This window comes from Enhydra lutris, unplaced genomic scaffold, assembly GCF_002288905.1.
Source record: "Enhydra lutris kenyoni isolate GAN:26980312 unplaced genomic scaffold, ASM228890v2 scaffoldscaffold1, whole genome shotgun sequence".
In the NCBI taxonomy this organism is placed as follows: Eukaryota; Metazoa; Chordata; class Mammalia; order Carnivora; family Mustelidae; genus Enhydra; species Enhydra lutris.
In genome coordinates this window covers 67,491,052-67,513,380 of record NW_019154085.1, presented here as the reverse complement: position 1 = coordinate 67,513,380, position 22,329 = coordinate 67,491,052, and the positions used below count along the sequence as shown (strand labels likewise).

The 22,329-nt window shown below is 49.5% G+C and overlaps 1 protein-coding gene across 2 annotated transcripts in view; it reads right to left on the bottom strand.

Moving 5' to 3' along the window:
* LOC111149803 (glutamate decarboxylase 1) overlaps positions 1–21,906 on the bottom strand; it is a 42,114-nt gene extending 20,208 nt beyond the window's left edge. Inside the window, exons 1-6 of one of the 2 annotated variants that reach the window (XM_022507120.1) lie at positions 21,866–21,906; positions 20,290–20,434; positions 16,933–16,995; positions 10,906–11,064; positions 9,290–9,532; positions 4,083–4,173 (exon numbers count right to left, since the gene is read on the bottom strand). In XM_022507120.1, coding sequence (XP_022362828.1) covers positions 4,083–4,173; positions 9,290–9,532; positions 10,906–11,064; positions 16,933–16,995; positions 20,290–20,371 — 638 coding nt within the window. In that variant the 5' untranslated portion in view covers positions 20,372–20,434; positions 21,866–21,906. Of the gene's footprint in view, positions 1–4,082; positions 4,174–9,289; positions 9,533–10,905; positions 11,065–16,932; positions 16,996–20,289; positions 20,435–21,865 lie in introns of those variants that run through there. The other variant, XM_022507187.1, reaches the window with a different exon arrangement.
* Between the last annotated feature and the right edge of the window lie 423 nt (positions 21,907–22,329).

The window sequence follows — 22,329 nt, the reverse complement described above, 5'->3', positions numbered from 1 at the left end:
CCTTTTAGGAGAATATCTGGTCAGGAACGGTTCAAAAGAGTGGGTTCCTTTTATTTACCTTGAGATTGGGCTACATGTACTAGGGAATTGCAGCTGAGAATCCCACAGAAAACACACTTACAGACGTGGGGTGAATTCAGAGCCTATGTTAATAGGAGTACTTGGGCTTTAATGGATATATACCTTTCACTCTATTTTTCTCATTTACTTTCCAAACAGTTACGTTTTTCAAAAGTTGTACTTCCCAATTTAAAATTGTTCCTTAGTGTGAGATGTTCCAATTAAGCATTAGTGTCTTTTTTCAAGTTATAATTAGTACATTATGAGTCTGGGCTCGCTGATATATTTTTATCTCACAAATCATGCCAGAGTGAAGGTTGTAAAGGCAAGTTTTTTGTTTGTTTTTTTTTGTTTTGTTTTGTTTTTTGTTAGAGGAGGCCATATAAGCAACTGCATCTTTGACCCCAATTCCTCTTGGCTCTTCATAACCTCAGTGTTCCAACACAGACACTCCGTGAAGTTAACCATGACTAGCAAACAGGGAGCATGAAAATCATTTTTGTTTTCCATCAATTTAATCTTTTGTGTCTTTTAGCACTAAAGGCTTCACTTGTCACATTTGCTTTTTAAAAATTTGTCATTGTTGTTTTAAATTAGCAAACGAAGCAGGAATCCTTAGTTAATAGAAACCAACCTACCTACCTACCCTTTCTTTCTTTCTTTCTTTCTTTCTTTCTTTCTTTCTTTCTTTCTTTCTTTCTAAGATTTTATGTATTTATTTCAGGTACAGAGAGAGAGAGTGAGAGAAAGCGAGAGCACAAGCTGGGGGCGACAGAGGGAGAGGGAGAGGAAGGCACCCCACTGAGCAGGGAGCTGGACACCAGCTCAATTCCAGGAGGCAGGGCTCAGTCCCAGGACACTGGGATCAGGACCTCAGCCAAAGGCAGATGCTTAACCAACTGAGCCACCCAGATGCCCCAATAGAAACTTTTCTGAATGGAGTTAGATATTTTGAGTCAAGCATTAAATAGCTTTGGCACACACACGTATCAATGTATAATTTTTTTAAAAGATGTATTTATTTATTTGAGAGAGGGAAGGAGAGCATGGGAGGGGGAGGTAGAGGGTAGAGAGAGAGGGAGAGAGAGTCTTGGGGCTTGATCTCATGACCCTGAGATCACAACCTGAGTCGACACCAAGAGTTGGATGCTTCCTCAAATGTGTGACCCAGGCAACCCAATGTATAATATTAAAGTGACTTTTCAGGTTTTGTGGCTGGTAGCAGTTTGTTTAAGAAAAATAGAATACCTGGAACTTTAATAACTTACATTCAATCTTGATGTCAAATGGAATTTCTCATTTTCAGCAATACCCCCTTTCACTTAAATTCATTTTTCAAATCTACTTTACCATGAACTTAAAAAGTGGATGATTATTTTCGAAGTATTTCCACAGTAACTACAACCCATATAATTCTTATGTAGCTATTTAAAAAATTACTGTTAGAAACTTGTTCGATTATTTTCCCTTGGATACTTTAGTAGAATGTGGTTCCATGAGCTGGGTGTGTAGGTAGTGCTAAAACATTATCGCAGTGTTGAGAGAAAAGACAGTACTCAGTAGGCTATAACGACCCTCCATCAACTTGTAACCTATCTTTGTCTCCAAATAGGGCATGTGTGTGTAGAGGAAACTGTGGGGCTATCACAAGACTCTACCCAAGAAGTACTTGTACCCCAGGGCCTTAGAGTCACTTTCATATAAATTTATAAGAAATTGGAAACAAATGAAGGCTTTGCTGACTCAAACAAGTATGGAAAAAATTTTAAATTCAGAAAAACAATGAGTTCCCTTGAAAGGAGTATGTATCACTACCAGCTGAATTTTGTTTTAGAATTTTTAGGTAAGCAATAGGTTGATCAAATTAGTTTGTGGCTCTCTGGCAGCTTTAACTGTGAAGGAAATACGCCCTAAATGATGAGGACAAATGTGCTTAGAAGGAAAACAGACCAAGATCATATTCCAAATCGTGACCTCTTTAAGATCCATCATTAAGAGACGCTGTCTTCGGAGGTGGCCCTGGCTGGTCAGTCTGACTTCTAATGCTTGGCAGTGAATAAAGCTTTACACAACTTTCACTTTGTCTCAGCCTTGTTTTTCTTTTAACATGAAATTTCACACTAAATTCTGAAAGCTAGAATTATTCTTTCTTACAACTGTGCTTTTATTGAATTGCATTATTCATTGAAAATAGCTTATTAAGTGTTTACTATTAAATCAGAACTGTGATAAACTGAAAGATTTTAAGAGAAAAGAGGACTAAGACAATTGTAATAAAATTATTATAGAAATATTGGAACTTTCTTTCTTTCTTTCTTTCTTTCTTTCTTTCTTTCTTTCTTTCTTTCTTTCTAAGATTTTATGTATTTATTTCAGGTACAGAGAGAGAGAGTGAGAGAAAGCGAGAGCACAAGCTGGGGGCGACAGAGGGAGAGGGAGAGGAAGGCACCCCACTGAGCAGGGAGCTGGACACCAGCTCAATTCCAGGAGGCAGGGCTCAGTCCCAGGACACTGGGATCAGGACCTCAGCCAAAGGCAGATGCTTAACCAACTGAGCCACCCAGATGCCCCAATAGAAACTTTTCTGAATGGAGTTAGATATTTTGAGTCAAGCATTAAATAGCTTTGGCACACACACGTATCAATGTATAATTTTTTTAAAAGATGTATTTATTTATTTGAGAGAGGGAAGGAGAGCATGGGAGGGGGAGGTAGAGGGTAGAGAGAGAGGGAGAGAGAGTCTTGGGGCTTGATCTCATGACCCTGAGATCACAACCTGAGTCGACACCAAGAGTTGGATGCTTCCTCAAATGTGTGACCCAGGCAACCCAATGTATAATATTAAAGTGACTTTTCAGGTTTTGTGGCTGGTAGCAGTTTGTTTAAGAAAAATAGAATACCTGGAACTTTAATAACTTACATTCAATCTTGATGTCAAATGGAATTTCTCATTTTCAGCAATACCCCCTTTCACTTAAATTCATTTTTCAAATCTACTTTACCATGAACTTAAAAAGTGGATGATTATTTTCGAAGTATTTCCACAGTAACTACAACCCATATAATTCTTATGTAGCTATTTAAAAAATTACTGTTAGAAACTTGTTCGATTATTTTCCCTTGGATACTTTAGTAGAATGTGGTTCCATGAGCTGGGTGTGTAGGTAGTGCTAAAACATTATCGCAGTGTTGAGAGAAAAGACAGTACTCAGTAGGCTATAACGACCCTCCATCAACTTGTAACCTATCTTTGTCTCCAAATAGGGCATGTGTGTGTAGAGGAAACTGTGGGGCTATCACAAGACTCTACCCAAGAAGTACTTGTACCCCAGGGCCTTAGAGTCACTTTCATATAAATTTATAAGAAATTGGAAACAAATGAAGGCTTTGCTGACTCAAACAAGTATGGAAAAAATTTTAAATTCAGAAAAACAATGAGTTCCCTTGAAAGGAGTATGTATCACTACCAGCTGAATTTTGTTTTAGAATTTTTAGGTAAGCAATAGGTTGATCAAATTAGTTTGTGGCTCTCTGGCAGCTTTAACTGTGAAGGAAATACGCCCTAAATGATGAGGACAAATGTGCTTAGAAGGAAAACAGACCAAGATCATATTCCAAATCGTGACCTCTTTAAGATCCATCATTAAGAGACGCTGTCTTCGGAGGTGGCCCTGGCTGGTCAGTCTGACTTCTAATGCTTGGCAGTGAATAAAGCTTTACACAACTTTCACTTTGTCTCAGCCTTGTTTTTCTTTTAACATGAAATTTCACACTAAATTCTGAAAGCTAGAATTATTCTTTCTTACAACTGTGCTTTTATTGAATTGCATTATTCATTGAAAATAGCTTATTAAGTGTTTACTATTAAATCAGAACTGTGATAAACTGAAAGATTTTAAGAGAAAAGAGGACTAAGACAATTGTAATAAAATTATTATAGAAATATTGGAAGTGGACTTTTAAAGCAACAAGCCATAATCACATATCAGGTTGCTTATATGAAGATAATATGTGGAACTTACATATTGGTATTAGCAGTTGATGTCAGCCATTCACCAGCTAAACCAATGATATCCAATCCAGTGGAGAGCTGGTTGAAAAATCGAGGATGACCTGGGGAGATGAATAAGAGGCAAGCATCAAGGGAAACCCAAATTTTTCAAGCTGTCTCCAAAGCAAAAGTCTGGCCATATAGATCGTGCCTCCATCCCAAGAGTCTAACGGAAGGAAGGGCAGGTTGACCCATGCTATACTAACCTTTAGCATTACTGAGGGTCCCCAACTTATGCTTCTGAAGCAGAATGTTTTTTAAGTTAAAAAAAAAAATCCTACGTCATGACACTAATAATCTTTCCGGTATCTAATTTGTTGATTTTCAGATGAACTTCTCTGTCATAATAATTTTTGAAATTACAAATCAGGGATGTGGTGTTCCAAGTTTTATCTATAAATATTTCAACTTGTAATTTAACATTTCAAGGATTCAAGATCAAGTGGGTCAACATTAACTGATGGAGGAGAGCCTGCAGGCCTCAGAGAGGGCCTGTGGCTCTGTGGACCAAACCAAGCCTGCGGAAAGTGCCAGACTATTGCTGATGCTGGGGGCATGCCATCTCTGAATCTCCGTGTCACTCAAATATGATGTCAAGCATTGGCATCTTTTGCCCCTACAGTCAGGTGACCATTAAACTAAATTTATTGCCGAGATGACCCGGCACTTCCTCTGTGAAACAGAGGCAAATATAGTCTCCTTTACACGTCAAGTTGTTGGTAAAATACTTGTTACTACTTTATAACTCTAAAAGCCTTTGCAACACAGAGTATGCTTTAATGGGCTTTGTTCTCAGCAAAGTTTTGGCCAACTTGGCGTTCACAGGAAAACTCGATCCCACATCAGCAGGCTTGGCTAGGCTGTCACAAAGGTGTCAATGCAATAGATTATCTAGGAGTGTGTGACAGAGAACTGGTGTTAGAGAGATATGCTGACTGCTCTGTTTCCAGTAGAAATTGCTTTTGCCTCTGAAATGACTGTCCGAGAGCTGTTGTTTGACTGGTCCTGGACTGAGCCTGCGCTCTGAAAATGTCTGCTCTTCCTCATACGTAATGGAGACTCATTTAGAACATCCAGACTACGACTTCTTATATCAGAATATACTAATCACCATATCTCAAGAGTACTCAAAACATAATACTGATCTTCAGGGAAAAAAGGGAAAGAAGCATAAACAGTAAGATTAGTGTAATTATGGGCCCAGATTCCAGACATTCGTGCAGATGACTCTCAAGAGCTTAGACTAGTTCCCTTTATTCTTCTTTGCTCAGTGCCAACAGAATCTATTAGATCTCCTCCAACATGACAAATTTTGTTGCTGTCTGTTAAAAAATACATAATATCCTTTTGAAAAATTTTAACAATAAATATATTTTTAGAAGATTTAATTTATTTATTCGAGATAGACAGAGATAGAGACAGAGAGAGCCAAAGAGAGCACAAGCGGGGAGGAGAGGGAGAAGCAGGCTCCCTGGTGAGCAAGAGCCCAATGTGGGACTCAATCCCAGGACCCTGGGATCATGACCTGAGCTGAAGGCAGACGTTCAACTGACTGAGCCACCCTGGAGCCCCTTAACAATAAACATCTCAAGACAAGACCAAATATATATATACATATATATATATATTTATCATAAATAAAAGGAATCACACTATTTGACAATGTATCAAAGCCACTCAATATGGCAGAGACAAAAGATGGACAAAGACAGACAGACAGACTGACAAAAATGCCCTCAAATAAACATGAAACAGTATCTCTTTGTCCATTGAATACATAAAGGAAACGAAGTTGTCTAAAACCTTGCTTTTATCTTACGACTACAGCATTATGCCCCCAAAATCTTATACCAGGATTTCTATCAAGTAATAAAATGACCTCTTTTAAATTTAAATTTCAGTTTGCTATATTCGATGAAATAACAGATGATAGATGTGCTAGTAAGTCAGGTAGGGAGAGAAAGAGTTACTGTTCAAAGTTAACTTTTTCAACAAATAAACTTCAAGGAAAAAAATGGAGGGGGAATCTGTGAAGAGATACTAAGCAATTACAATGAGGAAAACTTGCTTGGATCCTGACTCAGATGAATTGTAACATTCATGAGACCATTGGGAATTTGAGCACCGACTGGATATTTGATATTAAGGAACAGTAAATTTTGGATTTTTTTGATCTAACAATGATATTGTGGTTATTTATTTATTTTTAAAGATATATTTTTTATTTGAGAGAGAGAGCACATGCATGAGTGGTGGGGGAAGGGGCAGAGGCAGAAAGAGAGAGAGAATCTCAAGCAGATTCCCCACTGAGTGCTGAGCCTGCCCCAGGCTCGATCTCATGACCCTGAGATCATGATCTGAGCCGAAGCCAAGAGCTGACTGACTGACTAAGCCATCCGGGTGCCCCAAGTGGTTATTTATTTTTTAAAGAGTTCTTGAGGAGGCATCTGGGTGGCTCAACTCTTGATTTCAGCTCAGATCATGATCTCAGAGTCATGAGATCGAGCCTGAGGCGAGCTCCACACTCAGTGGGGAGTCTGCTTGAGATCCTCTGTCTCCCTCTGCCTCTGCCCCTGGCCCCCTCTAAAAAAGAGTTTTTGAGAATGAAGAACATTTATGGATGAAATAGTATATCTGAGATTTGCTTCCACATAGTAGAGAAGAGGGGGAGGGGTCGAAGTGAAACAAACTTGTCGGGAGCTGATAAGAGTTGAAGCTGAGTGTTGGTTCCATAGGGTTCATTATACTATTCTACTTCTGTACAAGTTTAAATTTTTCCATTAAAAAAAAGTGAAAAAGAAGAAAAACTAAGGAAGTTTGTACAGCTACTGTGATGGAGGGCTGACCAATGTCTGTGTCAGGTCATGAAGAATCTATACAATTCTGGTTCCTTTGTTTGGAAATATTTTATTACTTTGTAAAGAAATTTTCAAATACCATCATCCTCTCTTCACAAATTGTGCCCTGCTCAGTATGTTTTCACTATTAAAGCCCAATTCATTATTTTGGCTGAGTAGTAATATCCTTTAAAAAACAAAACAAAACAAAACAAAACAACCTACCTTCCACTTTGTGTAGCTCCCTGTGGGGTTTACCTGATTGCCCTGATCTACATCTAAATTCCGGCTCGGCAACCAGGAGGTGTGTTCTCCTGTGGCCGCAAGAGTCTGCCCTCCTGGGGTCAACGCCCTGAGATGCAGCAGAAGGTTTCACAGGGCCTGGGAGGTCATGAACTCTGTGAATGGAAGTACCTGCTCCCAGAAGCCATGCTGAAGGGCAGGGATGATCGGCTGCAGGCTAACTATCTAAGTGGAGTCCCACGCAGGACCCATGCTCCTATGACCATGTGATGCTTCCATTTTGTAGGCAATAGCAGCTACTAGTTATGACAAGCCCACATGTTCTTCTTTGAAAGACAACACTGTTCTGAGCTTAAAGGATCCAAGTACACGGTCTTATCTCTCTGAGAAAGTGCACACAGAGAGGCCTGACAAAACAAAACAAAAGCCACTGGACTCAGGCAAGCCCAGCTAAGACATCCAGGGAGAATCGGGACCCTTCTTTGATCTAGCTGTGTAATACTACTTGATCTCCATCAAGAATAGGTCGGCCCTCAGGCCAAGGTGAGCCGTAACTAAATCGATGCACGTGCTTTTCTTTAAAAATCAAACACAGACCTTATAACATAATTAAGCCTTGTCCATTCTGCAGTTAGTCGAGGAAGCTACACTTATTTCCATGGCCTTGGCAGACCTCATAAGCAGTCTGGGATTCCTTATTTAAAAATGCCTCTTTGACCGGCCTCATTATTTCATTACAACACTTTGTATTTGACACCTGAGAGTCTTACCCAGCTCTGTCACCACCAAGCTCCCTAGTCTCAGCCTTAAATCTGTCTTCACGTGAAAGGGATCACAGAGGAGAGGGAGAGAGAAAGAAGAAAAAAGAATGAGGGGCTACCAGGGGCTCCCCTGTGGGGGCAACTTGGCCAAGCCCTGCCAGTTCCTGCAGCACTGTGTGCCCAAGGGCTCAGGGAAGCCAGGCTGCTTCTGGGGAAAGACAGTGTGAAAAGAAAGCATTGTTTCCCTCCTAGGCTTAGAAATAGCCGGATAGAGATCCCAAAAGTCCTCGAACCTGAGCCACTTCACCTGAGGCACCTGGGAAGTAAGCACTTTGGCCAGGACCACTGATCAGAGAGGGTTCCTGTAACATGAAAAGGAGGCAAGAGGGCTTCCTCAAGGGCCCCCTGTTAAAGATATGACTCGGAGAGTCTGAACTCCAGAAACTGGAGTAGGATGCAAATGGTGTATGCGTATGGGACGCTTTTGCCTAGCCAGCAGAAGGTGCTGTGGGTTGCACTGTGTCCCTCGATTCCTGTGAGTGTGATCTTATTTGTAAAGAGGGCCTTTGCCGATGTCATCAAGTTAGGGTGAGGCCATAACTGAATGCAGCAGGCCTAATCCAATGATTGGTGTACTCATGGGAAGAGAAAACTTTGGACACAATCACAGGATGCCAAGGGAAGGTGAAGGCAGGGATTAGAGTGATGCATGTGCAAGCCAAGGAATGACCTCAACCACCAGACGCAGGGACAGGCAAGGACAGACCTTCCCCAAGATTCTTCAGAGACAGTATGGCCCGGCGCACCTAAATTTCAAAATTCCAGCCTCCAAAACCGTGAGAGAATACATTTCTGTTGTTTTGAGTCCCCCAGTGTGTGGTCATTTGTGGCAGCAGCCCTAGAAAACTAACATAGAAAGGGAAGGCACTGGGCCCAATCCTCCCCAGTGTTAGGGACAGGCAAGTGTAGGATTTATCGGAATGAAACAGGCATGAAACAGAGGAGAGAAAAGAAATAGGGGGCAGGTCATTCTGCTCTTTTTAGGTTGTGAATAAATCCAAAGAATGAAAACGCTTTATACAGAACTTGACACAGCCTTGGGTGTTTGTATCTTTAAATGTATGTTTACAACAAAAAATGAAGATGAGCTCTTGCCCAGGTCAGACCCTCCATCCCCGGACACTGCCCAAGGTTGTTCTGTGGTTACTGAACTCACTGCTACCTTCCCTCACTGCCATTGGAGTTCCACCTTCCGCACGGGTTTCCCCTAGTTGACCGGCAAGGATGTGATGGAGGGCAAGGCTCCTCCCACATGTCCCTCTGGCTCTCACCCTTACCTGTACGGACCCCATACTTCAGCGTGTCTCTGCAGTCAACCAAGATCTGCTCCAGGGACTCGGGGTGGTCCGACAGCTCTAAGTTGAAGCCCTCCATGCCTTCCAGCAGCTGGTGTGGGTGATGGAAGTCCAGCACCTTGGTGGACCGGTCGAATGTCTTACGGACATAGTTGAGGAGTATGTCTACCACTTCCAGTAGGAACTGCACAGTTTGCTCCTCCCCATTCTTAGCCGGAAGCAGATCTGAGTGGGGAGGTGGGGGGAGCCAACAAGTGGTTATCACCTGGCTCCTGTCTAGGTCATCAGCCCAGAAATCCCAAATACCAGGCACGGTATCTCCACAGACCTAATTTACTCCAGGTTATGTGTACACATCGGTAATCTGACGTACCATCTCCCCAGAAAAATACACACATGCAGGCACACAGAGGTTTTGCATACACTTTCTGAAGGTTGACAGACTTTCTGGTAGTTAGGCTGCTCATAAATGGAGAGCTTTGAGAAGCCATGAGCAGCCAGTCACAGCTTTTGTCCACTTCAGAATGACTGGGCACCTGTCAGGAGCGTGATGGAGGCCTCTGCCCTGCTCCCCTGCAACCAGGTGTGTCTCACTACATCTGATTCATGCACTGGCCTTCTGGTTGACCATTATAATACACTTGATTGTTGATGGTAGAGGCTGAGATCCCCCTTGCAGAGTGGTTCTCTGTAGTGTCCTTAGAAATTAAGAGCTCAAAGGTGGGCCTCAGAAAGGTGGGAGAGGGAACCCCCACATCTCTCTCTCTCTCTCTCTCGACCTCATCCTTTGGGCTTGGGCTTTGGGATGTCCAGGGGTGAATTTGGGTTCCAGCCTCTGGTAGACATAGTCAGGCTGGGTTAACCAGGGAGGAAAACCAGAGGGGGCACGACAGAAGTTTTCGGCCCTAACTCAAGAGCAGATTGGCTTTACATGATGCTCTGTGTAGCTTCCCTGGATTATCTCTGAGGATTAATGAAGTCTGACTGACTGTTTGGGCCTGGCCTATAGGGAGTTAATGGAAGGGGGCAAAAGGGATTTATTTTCAAGCCGTTCAGGAGAGATGAGGAAAGAAAGCTCTCCTCCTCAGATCAGACTTGTGGGGACAGCAGTAATAATGAAAGATCTCCAAAAGGAAAACGAGTTTCAGAACAACACTTGGTCATTGGGCCCAGGCACACAGCTTCCCCCAGAGTGATTTTGTCATTGTTGCTGACCTTGGAAGATAAATGCTATTATGGGAATCACTGGATTTTCCTTATATGTGAGATTCCTTCCGATTCTGAGAGTCTATGAAACCGTATTTGTCCCTGCAAGTGTCCCGAGTTGACTGTTTTTACCAACTGCCCTCATCCAGCTTCCAAAATGATGAAGTCCTGGGCCATATGGAAGGAAGGAGGATATTATATTTAAATACTAGAAAAACAGTTTCATGACAGTTCAGAAGGAGTCATGATAGTTTTGGTCAAAGAAGTAAATTTCAGAAAAAAGTCAAGAAGCCCAGACAAGAAACCTACTGGATAGTACTGGACAGGACAGAGGAAGGTTGGGGGGGGGGGGGGAAAAGGGGGGGGGGGGGCGAGTAGGAGGTGGGGACTACCTCGAGCAAACAGGTTGGAGAAGTCGGTCTCCGTGCGCCGGAAACGGCCATCCCTGTCACTGTTTTCACAGGAAAGCAGGTTCTTGGAGGACTGCCTCTCCTTGAAGGCGCTCACAAGCCGGCTCTTCTCTTCCAAGCTATTGGTCCTTTGCAAGAAGCCTAGAGCACAAGAAGCTAGGTCAGAGAGAATGCACTGAATTCCCAGCCGCGGAGGGTCAGCTGCCAGGCCAGGCCCACTGTTCAAGCAGCGTTCTTGCTTCCCGAGAAGAAGCTGAGTGTCTGCATTTTATACATAAGGGCTTTGGCACTGCTGGCCTTCAGGCGGGGAAGGGGCAGTGCCAAGTGTCATCAGCGGCACAGACCCAGTCATGCAAGAGAGAAAAACAGTAAGCAAAGCCCATTCCCCTCTCTGACCATGACTCTGAACTCAGAATTAAGTCAATTGGACAGCTTCCACTCCAGTAACCAGCTCCAGGATGGGGCTTTAAGGGGAAGGACACAATTGGAGAGGATGCTGCTGGCACTGGGTTCATGGGCTGTGCAGCCTGAGGAAGGAGGGGTGAGGACCAGCAGAGGGAGGAGGCTGTGAGGACCAGCACTGGGGGTTAGGGAAGATGCTTTACTTGGGTACCAGGTAACACTCATGGGGTTGAATATAAGTGTGATTTTTCTGACCCATGCCTGAAGTGAAGTGGTCTCCATACCACCCCCCTCTCCTTGAATAAAGGTATTGGGGAAAGAGACAAGGAAGCCTACAACCTCATGTGTGATGACATTTCATCCTAGAAATACTTACTGAGCACCTAGTGTGGAAAAGCACTTTACTAGACATCTAGGACAGGGGACAGATGAAGAGAAATGAGACAGATCTTCTACCCTCCAGGAACTTAACAGTTCGGCAGATGGGAACCAGTGTTGTAACAAAACCAGAAAGCCTCCCAGAACCCCACAGAGCTGAACTTGGAGCCCAGGGTGGGGTACAAAGCACCTCACCTCTGCCCCTCAGAAGGAGTAGAAATCTCTCCTGCCTGAGGTGAGCAACACAAACACCACTGGTGGCAAACAGAGAAGCAGGTTGAGGCAAAAAAGCTGGAGACTCTGCCAACGAGGAGCACACTCCTTCCCCTAGTACCTACACCCATTCCCTCTGGGCTCAGGACCTGCTGACCAACTCCTTCCCTCAGCATGTCTTCCAATTATGCCTCAAGCTTAGCCCAAAATGCAACACACTGAAAAGAAGAAGAAAGTTCTAAGCTTCTTAGTGACCCCAAAGCTGTCTTTGTAGATACCAAGATCCTTGGGGAGTCATGCACATCACAAGACAGGCTTGGAGGAAAGTCCCAGGAGGTTCAAGGAGAGGCAAGTTAATCTGGGGAATTCAGCTTTACTTCCCCAGGACTGCAATTCAGCGGCAAGGGGTGGAGGAAGGAGGGATGCAGGGGAAGGCTGCAGTGATTGGACTCCTCCCACGCACAGGAGCAGGGTCTATTTTTGGAAGGAAGAAAGGTAGAGGCACCAGGCCTTTCATTGTTCCCAGCACCTTGTAAACTTATCGATGAAGCCCCCAAGGACAGCGGGAGGGGGTCAGACACTGTAATAGAGTCTCTACACTTGGCGGTAAAGGTGGGGGCTTGAATCCTGGCCCTCACCTTTCCCCCTGCTTTCTGAATTCCCCATACAAACCCCAGAGTCCCAAACCAGGAGCTAGCCCTCATTTGCCAGAGGCCTGTAGGAGCACTCGGCTCCTGAATTCCAGGACTGCTCCCCGGCACCTGGAACAGTGAGCTATGGAACTTGCCAGGCTGAAAAGACCAAATCCATGGGGCCTAATGGAGGTGGGGTCCTGCCCGCTGAACTCCTACTCTTCAGGTGTCTGACCTCTGGTTGGCTCTGTCTCATTCATTGGGAAAGCCTTGAGTCTCTAGCGTGAAACCCCTTAGAATGCATTTCCTCTGGGCAGTGGTAGGACCTATGACCTATGACCTGACTTTGGATATTAGCTTCCAGTCTGACACAGGCAGTCCCAGAGGTGTCCTGATAGGATTGAGAGATAACAATTATGACCCAACTTTAAATCTGCATTTCATCCCTGGACCACACTGCTTGGGGTGCACTAGGAATCTGTATTTCCTATAAATCCTATATTTGCCTTTTTTTTTTTAAGATTTTATTTATTTATTTCACAGAGAGAGATCACAAGTAGGCAGAGAGGCAGGCAGAGAGAGAGAGAGGAAGGGAAGCAGGCTCCCCGCTGAGCAGAGAGCCTGATGCGGGGCTCGATCCCAGGACCCTGAGACCATGACCTGAGCCGAAGGCAGAGGCTTAACCCACTGAGCCACCCAGGAGCCCCTATTTGCCTTTTGAAAAGCATACTTATGTTGCATTATAAATTGTGTTCAAAACCATTAATTTGCTAATGTAAACACTTAATGCATATTATTATCAAAATAACCATATCTTGGAAGGTATTTGTTTTCTAAAATATCGGACCCCTCAAGAAAAGGTAAATGACCAAGTTCTCTCCAGGCTCTGAGAGGCTCTGGAAAGAAACGTATGCTTCTCCAAGGATGACCAGGTGCTGGATGACATTGAAGTCCGTGCTTTGAACAACTTCCCTGGCTAGCCAGGGGTCCTGGAAGCATGGGTCTCTGAGACTGAAGCGACTGTATTTTCTCCTACTCTGCATGCCACCTGTGAGGACCTAGTTTCAACAACGAGTGACTGGTAACCCAGCATATGTTGAGCATAACTCAACATTCCCAAGAGGCAAAAGGAAAAGCAGAGGGAAGCCAAAGCTGCACCTGACTTTGGTCAGCTTGTCGCACCCCAGCTAGCTTTAAGGGGAGAACAGGAGGCAAACCCTGTCATGACTGCTTCTCTGGGCAGAGGGGATATCCTGAGGCTGGTTCCTCACCCCTGCTCCCAAACTCAAAGGCCTGGGGTCCCAGTGAGTGGGGAGGAGTGTAGGGAACTCAGGAGCGCTTCTCTTGAGCAGGTCTATGAGCTGTTTGTGGCAGAGGGGCACATGGCCAAGGGGGGAGGTGGGGGCTGAAGCTCATCACCACTGCTCTTGCTCAGCAAGAAGCAGAATGGAATTGCATCTTCCTAGAGGAAGGAATTTTTTTTCTGATTTTTATGTGCTGAAAATACCTTGCCAGATCTCCCCCATACCCACCCAACTTCTTATTTCAAGAGAAGCCAGAAATACAGAATATTTGAAGTCTTTCTCTGTTTGAAAGTTATACCGCAACTGACACATCATTAAACACACACACACACACACACACACACACACACACACACACACACGCACATACACACTGCATGGGCTAAGTAAAACAGCTCATAGGCTGTGGCTGGCAGCCAGTTTGGGACCTCTGCATGTATAAGTGACCGAGGACCAAGGACACACTGGGAAGTTAGCAGAACCCAGGGCCCCTGCATCTCCTTCTATTTAAGTCATGCACCATGCTTGTAGCTACCCCACTCTACCTCTTTGCAAACTCTGGGTTTTTTCTACCTGATTATTTTCCCAGGGGATTCTGCCTCCCAAGCAAAGAGTACCACTGGTGAGACCCAGAACCTTCTTTGCAGCTTTTCTTCCCTGGCTTCCAGAAAAGGGAGGTAGGAGAGGGGCTGGGAATTGAATCGTGGCAAGGCACGGAAGGTGTTTATGGGGGTCACCAAGGCAATGGATTTGGAGGTGAGAAGAGGACAATTAATTCCATTGCTGTCTTAATGTGAAAGCTCAAACCAACCTGGAGAGTGTGGAGAAGGCATCATCCAGCTCCTGAATGTCTGGGATGAACGGAGTTGGGATGTCCATGTGTGGAGGTGGGGGGCTGCCCGTGGATTCAGGTCTAAACCAAAGACTGCACTTTGGAAAGCCAGAGATCCCCCAAGGTCCAGGGTGGAAAGTAAATCCGTCTGGTGTTTTTGTTTCCTTTCAGAGTCGACCCTAATGTGAAGCCTCCGAACCCGTGGCCCCCAAATCTTGCATTTTAGTGGAAGGCAATTTCCCCCTCAACCGACTACCAGCCCTTCCCTCGGTCAAACGGGTCGAAGCTTTCTTGAAACCCCTGAAATTGGGGGATGGGGGGAAGGCGGTGTTTACGAACAGGGAAGAAACTCTGAGGATGGCAGCCCCACATGTTCAAGAGCTCCCCTTCATAATAAATTAATGCAAACTCGGGGACCCCTCTTTCCAGACCCAACGAAGCTAACTCTTTCTTGCCCGTTTACCCTTTGGGGGCACTTAGGGAGTGTTTTCAGAGGGGGCAGTAGATCTTTTCTTCCCCTAACTCGGAAGGGGACCTCGCGGACACGGCCCACGGCACCAGGCGGGGCCTAGGGAGTGCGGGGCGGACGAAGGTTGCCCGCCAGGCAGGCCCAGCACCGCCGGGAAGGCAGCCCTCACCCCAAGTCTCCCCCACCCCGCCGGCGATCGCGGCGGGCGCCTTGGGCTCGCTCAGTTCTGCCTGCCCGCCCGCATGACAATGACGGCTGCAGAAACCGAGCGCCGTGGCCGCCGAAGGGACCGGGCGCAGAACGGGCCATTAAGCCGGGAATGGCGGCTGGGGGAGGGGGCTATTTATAGAACAAAGCTCCGCCGCCGCCAGCTGCTGGCAAACGCCGCAGCGGCCCCGGCCTAGCCCCGCGGGCCTCGCGTGCCGGGGAAAGGGCCAAACCCGGGGCCGCCCCGCGGCCGGGCTGGGCTCTCCCCGGGGGGATGGCTGCGTCGAGGAGCTGAGCAGCGATTCCTCACCGTGGATCAAGGGGACAGAGCCCTAGAAGCGTACCGAGGGCGCCTCTCGGCAAAGCCGGGAAGGGAGGCTGGTTCCCAGGAAACGCTAAATCCCCCTGTCCGCTCCGGCCCCGGCCGCCGCCTTCCTCGAGTCCCCGGACGCAGGGAAGCTGGAGGAGCAGGACCGAGAACGCGGAGCTGCCGGCTCGCGCCGGGGCGCTCGGGGCGCTCGGGGCGCTCGGGGCGGGGGCGGGCGACCCCCGTGCCGGCTCGGCCGCTATCTCCCGCGAGCAGCAGCTGACTGATGGCTCTTTAATAAGCCCCTCGTTAATCTTCCCCCGCCCCTCCACCCCCTGCCCGGGGACGTCCGTATTTTCTGGCCCGATAAGGCTAGAGATTTTAGACGGTGAAATGTAGCAAGGAAAGCAAGCGCTCATTGTTCAGCCGGAGCCACTCAGCTGTGTCCCTTCGAACAAATCTCCTTTTTTGCTTTTAAAAAAATGACATCCCTTGGGCGTTTTCATTTCAGACCCTCGCGTCTCCGGAGAACGGTTCTTTTTCCTCTCCAGCTCCCAGATCTATTTGTCTTCCTCTCCGCGGCAAATCGTGCCCGACACCCCCTTCCTCCTCTGGAGGCCCCACGCCCCCGCCTGCCCCCTTTTCCTTCCTCCTCCTTCAAGGGCAAGCTCCGCAAACCCTCCGGCCCGCGCGCCGCACCTCCCCCAGGCAGGCCACTGTGGGCTGCAGGCAAAGAATGAAAGAAGGAAATCTGAATCCGTTATGACATCTCGGGGCACATTCTCGAGCTGGGGAGGCCACGCACGCTGGCGGGTAGGGTGGAGGCGACGTGCCAGCCCGCGCCTCAGGCGGAAACCATGCCTTAGGCCTGCTCTCCAGGAAAACCAGACCAGTGCTGGTCTTAACCAGACCTTCCCCACGCAGGTAGAGCGCACGCTTAGGATCAGCCCCGAAGCCGGCAAGAAGAGCCGGGCTGCCGCGCGGGGGCGCTATGCTCGCGCTCTCGCGCCTAGACCGGGGAAGCCCCGCAGTCTCCTGGTAGTCCCGGACTCCGACGGAAAATGCATCCCCCCAGCCGGGTCAAGGGAAGGCGGAGGAGGTTAAGACTTGTAAAGGGGCGTCTCGCCAGGCGTCGGGGCTGTAGGTACTTTAGAGAGCCAAACCCAAGAGCCGGGATCTCCCTCCTCTGGCACCCCACTGTCCCAAACCCTCAAAGCCCCAGAGCTGCGCCGCCCTGCTGGACCCCAGCGGGCCCTTCCACTCACCGCAGATCTTGAGCCCCAGCTTTCTGGTGCATCCATGGGCCACGCCGCACCAGGTGTCATACGCTGGAAAGCAAAAGAGGTGCGATCAGTGAGGTTCGGAGCGTGGGGGACCTGTTCGAGGGCAAAGGTAGTCTGGGGAGGAGAAGGCAGGTCTTTCGCCAATGCTCCTCGAGAAAAACTCCTTCCTAAAAGGAGCAAGAAGCCAGATTCGTGGGCCGACGGGCAGATTCGTGCCCTTCGAGTGCCCATGACACTCCCTTCCTGCTCCTACTTTGAGGTATAGAATGGTGTCTCTGAAAGGCCAAGCACTCACGCGGCCCCCAGGCCTCCAAGCAACCCCGGCGGGGGAGCTGGAGAAGCGAGATCCTAGTGGACCAAGTAACAAAGACCGGACCAGGCCGCTCGTGTTACCCAGCACCCATCCGCCCGCCCCGTCCCCTGATCTCCACTCTGCAGCCTCGAAGGGCGACCACAGCAGCCCGGAAAGGGAACACAGAGGCATCTGGGACCATAACGTCTCATAATTTCTTGGCGGGTCTCCAGCCGAGTGGCAGCTTAAAATAAACTGGCATGAAATGGGGTCGCGGAAGAGTTCAGGAATTAATTGGGTGAAAAATAGTATTTGACTAGATGATCGGGCTCGCATGGCTGCTCTTCAGTCGGACCCAGAGCTGGGAAACAATACTGCGCCTCCGGTCCTCATCCGGGACCCCCTCTTCCCAACCTGCCCCTCATTAACCCTTCCCTCCGACGTCTCGGGTCTGGAGCAGGCGAAGGCAAAGGGAATCAGTAGTCTTTCCTCCGGGTCCGAATGGCAGACCTAGGAGCCGTTGTATTTTCCTTCTTTACCACACTACTCTCAGACTCCTCGGGGTCTATCCTGCCCTCGGGATTCGGCTTGCAGGAAGGATCACGGGGGTGCCTGTGGGGCCCGCGCGCGCTGGTGCGGTGGGACCAGCGTGAAATTCCCTTCGTATCTCTCAAAGCAAAGGCGCTTCCAAATCCCTCCCATCCCCCACCCCGCCAGGTCCGAGCTTTCAGCTCCGCGCGAATGTTGGCGGCGATAAGGAGAGTGACATCCATTAAACTCGAGGCACAAGAGAGCCCCAGCGGGGAGAAGAAATAGACCGACGTTAGCGAGATAGCGTGTCACAGATGGAGTTCCTGCCACAGACAGGAAATCGGTGCGAAAGCAAAACCCTTGTAATAATAACTGGCGGGTAGAGAGTTATTTCCACTCAATAAAGTGCTTTCGCCTTAAACGCCATCTCAGCTAATCCACAGAACAACCCTATGAAACAAGAATAGTGTTCACCTAAGACTCATTTTACAAATAAAAACAGAGAGATTCAGAGAGGTTACGCGATCTTTCCAAGGTTACTCAGCTGGGGCATTTGGGTTAAGACCCAAATGCACCGCCTTTCAGAGTTGGGGGTTACAGTAGGGCAGGGAGAAGGAGTTGCTGGAGCAAAAGGCTAATTAAAATTGTGCGGATTGATCAAGGCCACAGCCCAGGAGACCTTGAAGGGTGAGAAAGCGGAGCCCGCTGGGCCGGCGAGGGTGTGTCTGCAAGGGAGGACAAGAGCAGTAAAGAGCCCGGCATGTGCTTACAGGTTAGAGTCCCCAACCCACAGCTGGGCTGCTGGGGCAGATGACGGCGTTCTCGGGACGGGTGCTGCACGCTCTTCCCAGGCAGGGTCCTCGACCTCTGCCTCGGTGCCCTCCGAGCGCGTCAGGCCATGTGCGAACTCAGGTCAGCGCCTACCACTGGTTCTCAGAACAGAGGTTAGGCGTCTGTGCTCTACCGCGCGTTGCCGTGGGGAAGTAAGGTTAACCTGGGTGGGGTGGTATGGGGGCAGGACTCTGAGGTGGGAGAACCCAGCGGTTGCTCTGCCCTCTCGGGTCAAAGAGGGGGCGGGAAATGTCGGGAGGTCTGGAAAAGAAATCCATCAAGGCCAGTGCAACAGACAAAGGCGGGCAGGCCTCGCGTTCCTCCCGGCCTGATCAGGCCACCTCGGCAGCCAGTGCCCGGCTCGCGTGCCACCAAGGCTGGCTGCTCACCCGAGCCCCTCTTTGTTGTGTGTGTAATTGTAGCTCGCCTGGGGGGCGGGGAGAGGGAGCTGCAAAGGGAACTGAAACGCAACCTCAGGATTTAAGACAAGGCCTCCGGGACCGCGGATCCAGCGGCAGCGCCAAGGAGAGGGGACTCGCGGGATGACATTCTCCCATCTTCGTTGATGGGAACAATTGACATTTTCTCAAGTCCACAGAAAGTGCCATAAAAGCATAGCAATAAGCCCTCCTAACCACACTGCCATTCCTAAGCCCCTCTTATACAGAAAATCTGGGGCTGTTACTACTGGAGCTGATAGACTGAGGGGAGGGGACTCATTTCAATCCAAGTTGGAAAAAAAGAAAAATAATTCCTTCATTGCCAGGCTTCTACAGGAAGGGTAGGAAATAAATCTGAATTAAAGACAGATTCTGGAAATGGGCTGAGGAGCACACTGAGCTAGAGTGGGGAAGCATAGAGTCCTCTTCCCCCTTTTTATCTGGTTCCCCTTTTCTTCTCTTTTGCGGACCTATCAATTGCTGACAGATCTACCCTGGAGAAAAGAGAAGGGTGCTCTCTCCTCCCGCCCTGGCAAAGCTTCTTGTCCATTCCTGGCTCCCAACCTCTCTCCACTCAGGTTGCTGCCCGCTCCTTTTTCTTTCTTTTCTTTTTTCTTTTTCTTTTTGTCTGAGATGTAATTAATTGTCTGAAATGTCGAGTCTCAGTCTCAAACCGTTTTATGCACCTTTCTCGCCCCTGGCTTCTCCCTCAATCGTCAAAAGCTCGACGCAAATTTAGAGCAATTAGGGACCCCGAGTTTTCTAAAAGCTGCAATTAACGTCGCAATTTCCGCTGATTATAGACTTCGAGCACAGCGCAGGGGTAAAGGAGGGGGTCAGATCTCGGCTCAACAAGAGCAAGAGACAGAAAACTCTCTATTCCCGCCGAGACTACAGTCTCCTCACACCGCCCTCTGCCCTGACCCCCGTCGTCCCACAAGCCAAAGAAATCACACACAACAAAAACAACACTCTCCCCTCTCGTCCCTCCCCCGAAGCGAAGCCCCCAAGGATCGCCGCTGCTCGAACCTTGTGTGGCTCCCACTTTCCAGCGCCCCAGAATCGCCTGGCATTTCTGTCAGTCAAACGACCTCTGGCCGAGACCCAGGTCAGGGCCCCATTTCTTTCCAGCCTCCATCGTCTCCGCGCTCCCCCCCTTCCCTTTTCACCAGCGCAGCCTCCTCACGTCCCAGCGCCCCCATCTTCCCCGCAGTCCATTTGATAGGAAACTGGGGCAGAACCTACTTGTGGGGCGCAGGTTGGTAGTATTGGGGTCCGCTCCCGCATTCGAGGAGGTTGCGGACGAGGAAGGGGTCGAAGACGCCATCAGTTTGGTTGTCCCGGGGCCTCTGCTGTCCGGGGTCCTCGGCGAGTCGGGCGCAGGAACAGGCTGCAAAGAGAAGCGAGAGCAGTGCGGGGAGAGCTTCCGGGGTCCCGCGCGGGAGGCGACTGAGCGGTCGGGGGCACCGACGCTCCCCTCAGAAGTCTGGGCTTGGGACAGAGAGGCGGGAGGAAGGGCACCTAACAAGCTGAGTCGGGGTGCGCGGCGGGGAGGAGGAGACGCGCGCGCGAGCTCTGGGACTCCGGCGCGGGGAACGTAGCCCCGGGCTGCTCTCCAGTCTGGCGGCCGAGCGGGGTGACCTGGAGAGCAGCGCAGAGACTAGGGGAGCCCAAGGCCAGTTCAGGACGCAGGGGTGCGGAGGATAGGGCTAGCAGGGCAAGGGAGGCTCAGTGCGCGATTTTCCGGCCGAGCCACGACAAGCCCGATTGGGCTCTCAGCAGCCGGAGGGCGGGCAGGCGGGGGGAGTGCGCGCGGGGCGGGCACGTCTGGTTCGGTGTCTGGTTCCCGTTGTTGTGTCTGGTTAATTCCCTGGAAAGAAGGAGGCTAACTGCTCCGAGGACCGGGGACTTTGGTGAGACAAGGTGAGAGGAAAAAAGGGTCCATATCTTTACGTTCTCTCTCGGATTGGGTCGGGGAAGAACTACAGTCACCTTGCACTCTAGACAGCCAGAAAGCAGCGGGTCGGAACCTTGTCTCCCTCTTGTCCCACCCTGTTTTGAGCTGTCTGGAAGCCTAGGACGAGGCTCAGTCCGGGTTTGTGTTCCCTCTCCACCCAACTCTCTGAGGTCCCCGGATTTTTCGCTGTACAAAGCCGAAGAGGTTGAGTGAGGCAAGAAAGGGAAACATTACTGGGGGAAACGAACTTGGCCTCTGCTCTCGGAAGGCGGCAGACTAGGATCGGTGCGCGACGCCGCTATACTGCGCTCGGCGCTGGCGCGATGGCTACCGAAAGCCCCAGATCAGAGGTGCCGGCCAATCTAGGTAGATCTAAGACCCCGCAGAGTAGCACCTGCTTGCCACCACCTTCACACGCACCCTGGGATCCGACACCTAGCCCTGCACGCGCACTTCTGCTGTAACGCGGGCCACGGTAGACCGCAGCTTCTGGGGAAGTAACAGGTTACTGCTCGGAGTCGCGCCTTTGGCTTCTGCTGCTCAGGAGCCCTCTGGTGAGACAGGCGGTCTCAGTCGGGAAGGGATGGGGAAAATCTCTCGCAACTTCAGCGCGGGTATCAGCCTCTGGGCATCCCCAGGCGTGAATTTCGCTGGTGGGGGTAGGATGGCGGCGAGGTCGGGGTCGCTGCGCCGCGCACCAAGGGAGAGCCGGGAGTCGGGCAGGCGGGACGCGTTCTGTTAGGGAGGGTAGATGGCGGTCGCTGGGAGTGGGGCTTGGCCAGGAAACCGCGGGTGAAGAGGAGGATCCAGCTGAACAGCTGAAGCCGGGCACTGGGAAGTCCAGGCGGTCGCGCGATTACCCACCTGGGATAGGCAACAGCAAGCCGGGCGCTCCAGCCGCTCCTCTGCGCAGCGCGCAGAGATCCGCTCGGCCCGGGCCCTGCCACAGGCGTAATCTTCCCGGCGTCACCTCCAGCTGCCGCCCGGCCCTCGCCAGCACGGTCCCGCACGCGAGCGCCGGGAGGAGAAGAGAGCGGTGGGCAGAGGCAGCTGGTAGGCTTCGGGGGAGGCGGGGGCGGAGTGGGGAGGCGGGGACCGCTCGGCGGGGGAATCACGAGGCCGTTTCTCGCGGGGGTAGCTCGTCGGCAGAGCGGTGGGGCTCCTTTGCAGGTGCCTGATCACTTCTGGAGCTTTAAAGGACGATTATAAATCCAGATCACGCTTTGGGGCCCGGAAAAAAAAAGGGGGCCCTATGAGTAATCCAGAACGTACTCAACGTGCTCTATTTTTTTTTTTAATAGAGGGTGCGTATAAGACGAGGGAAAAGA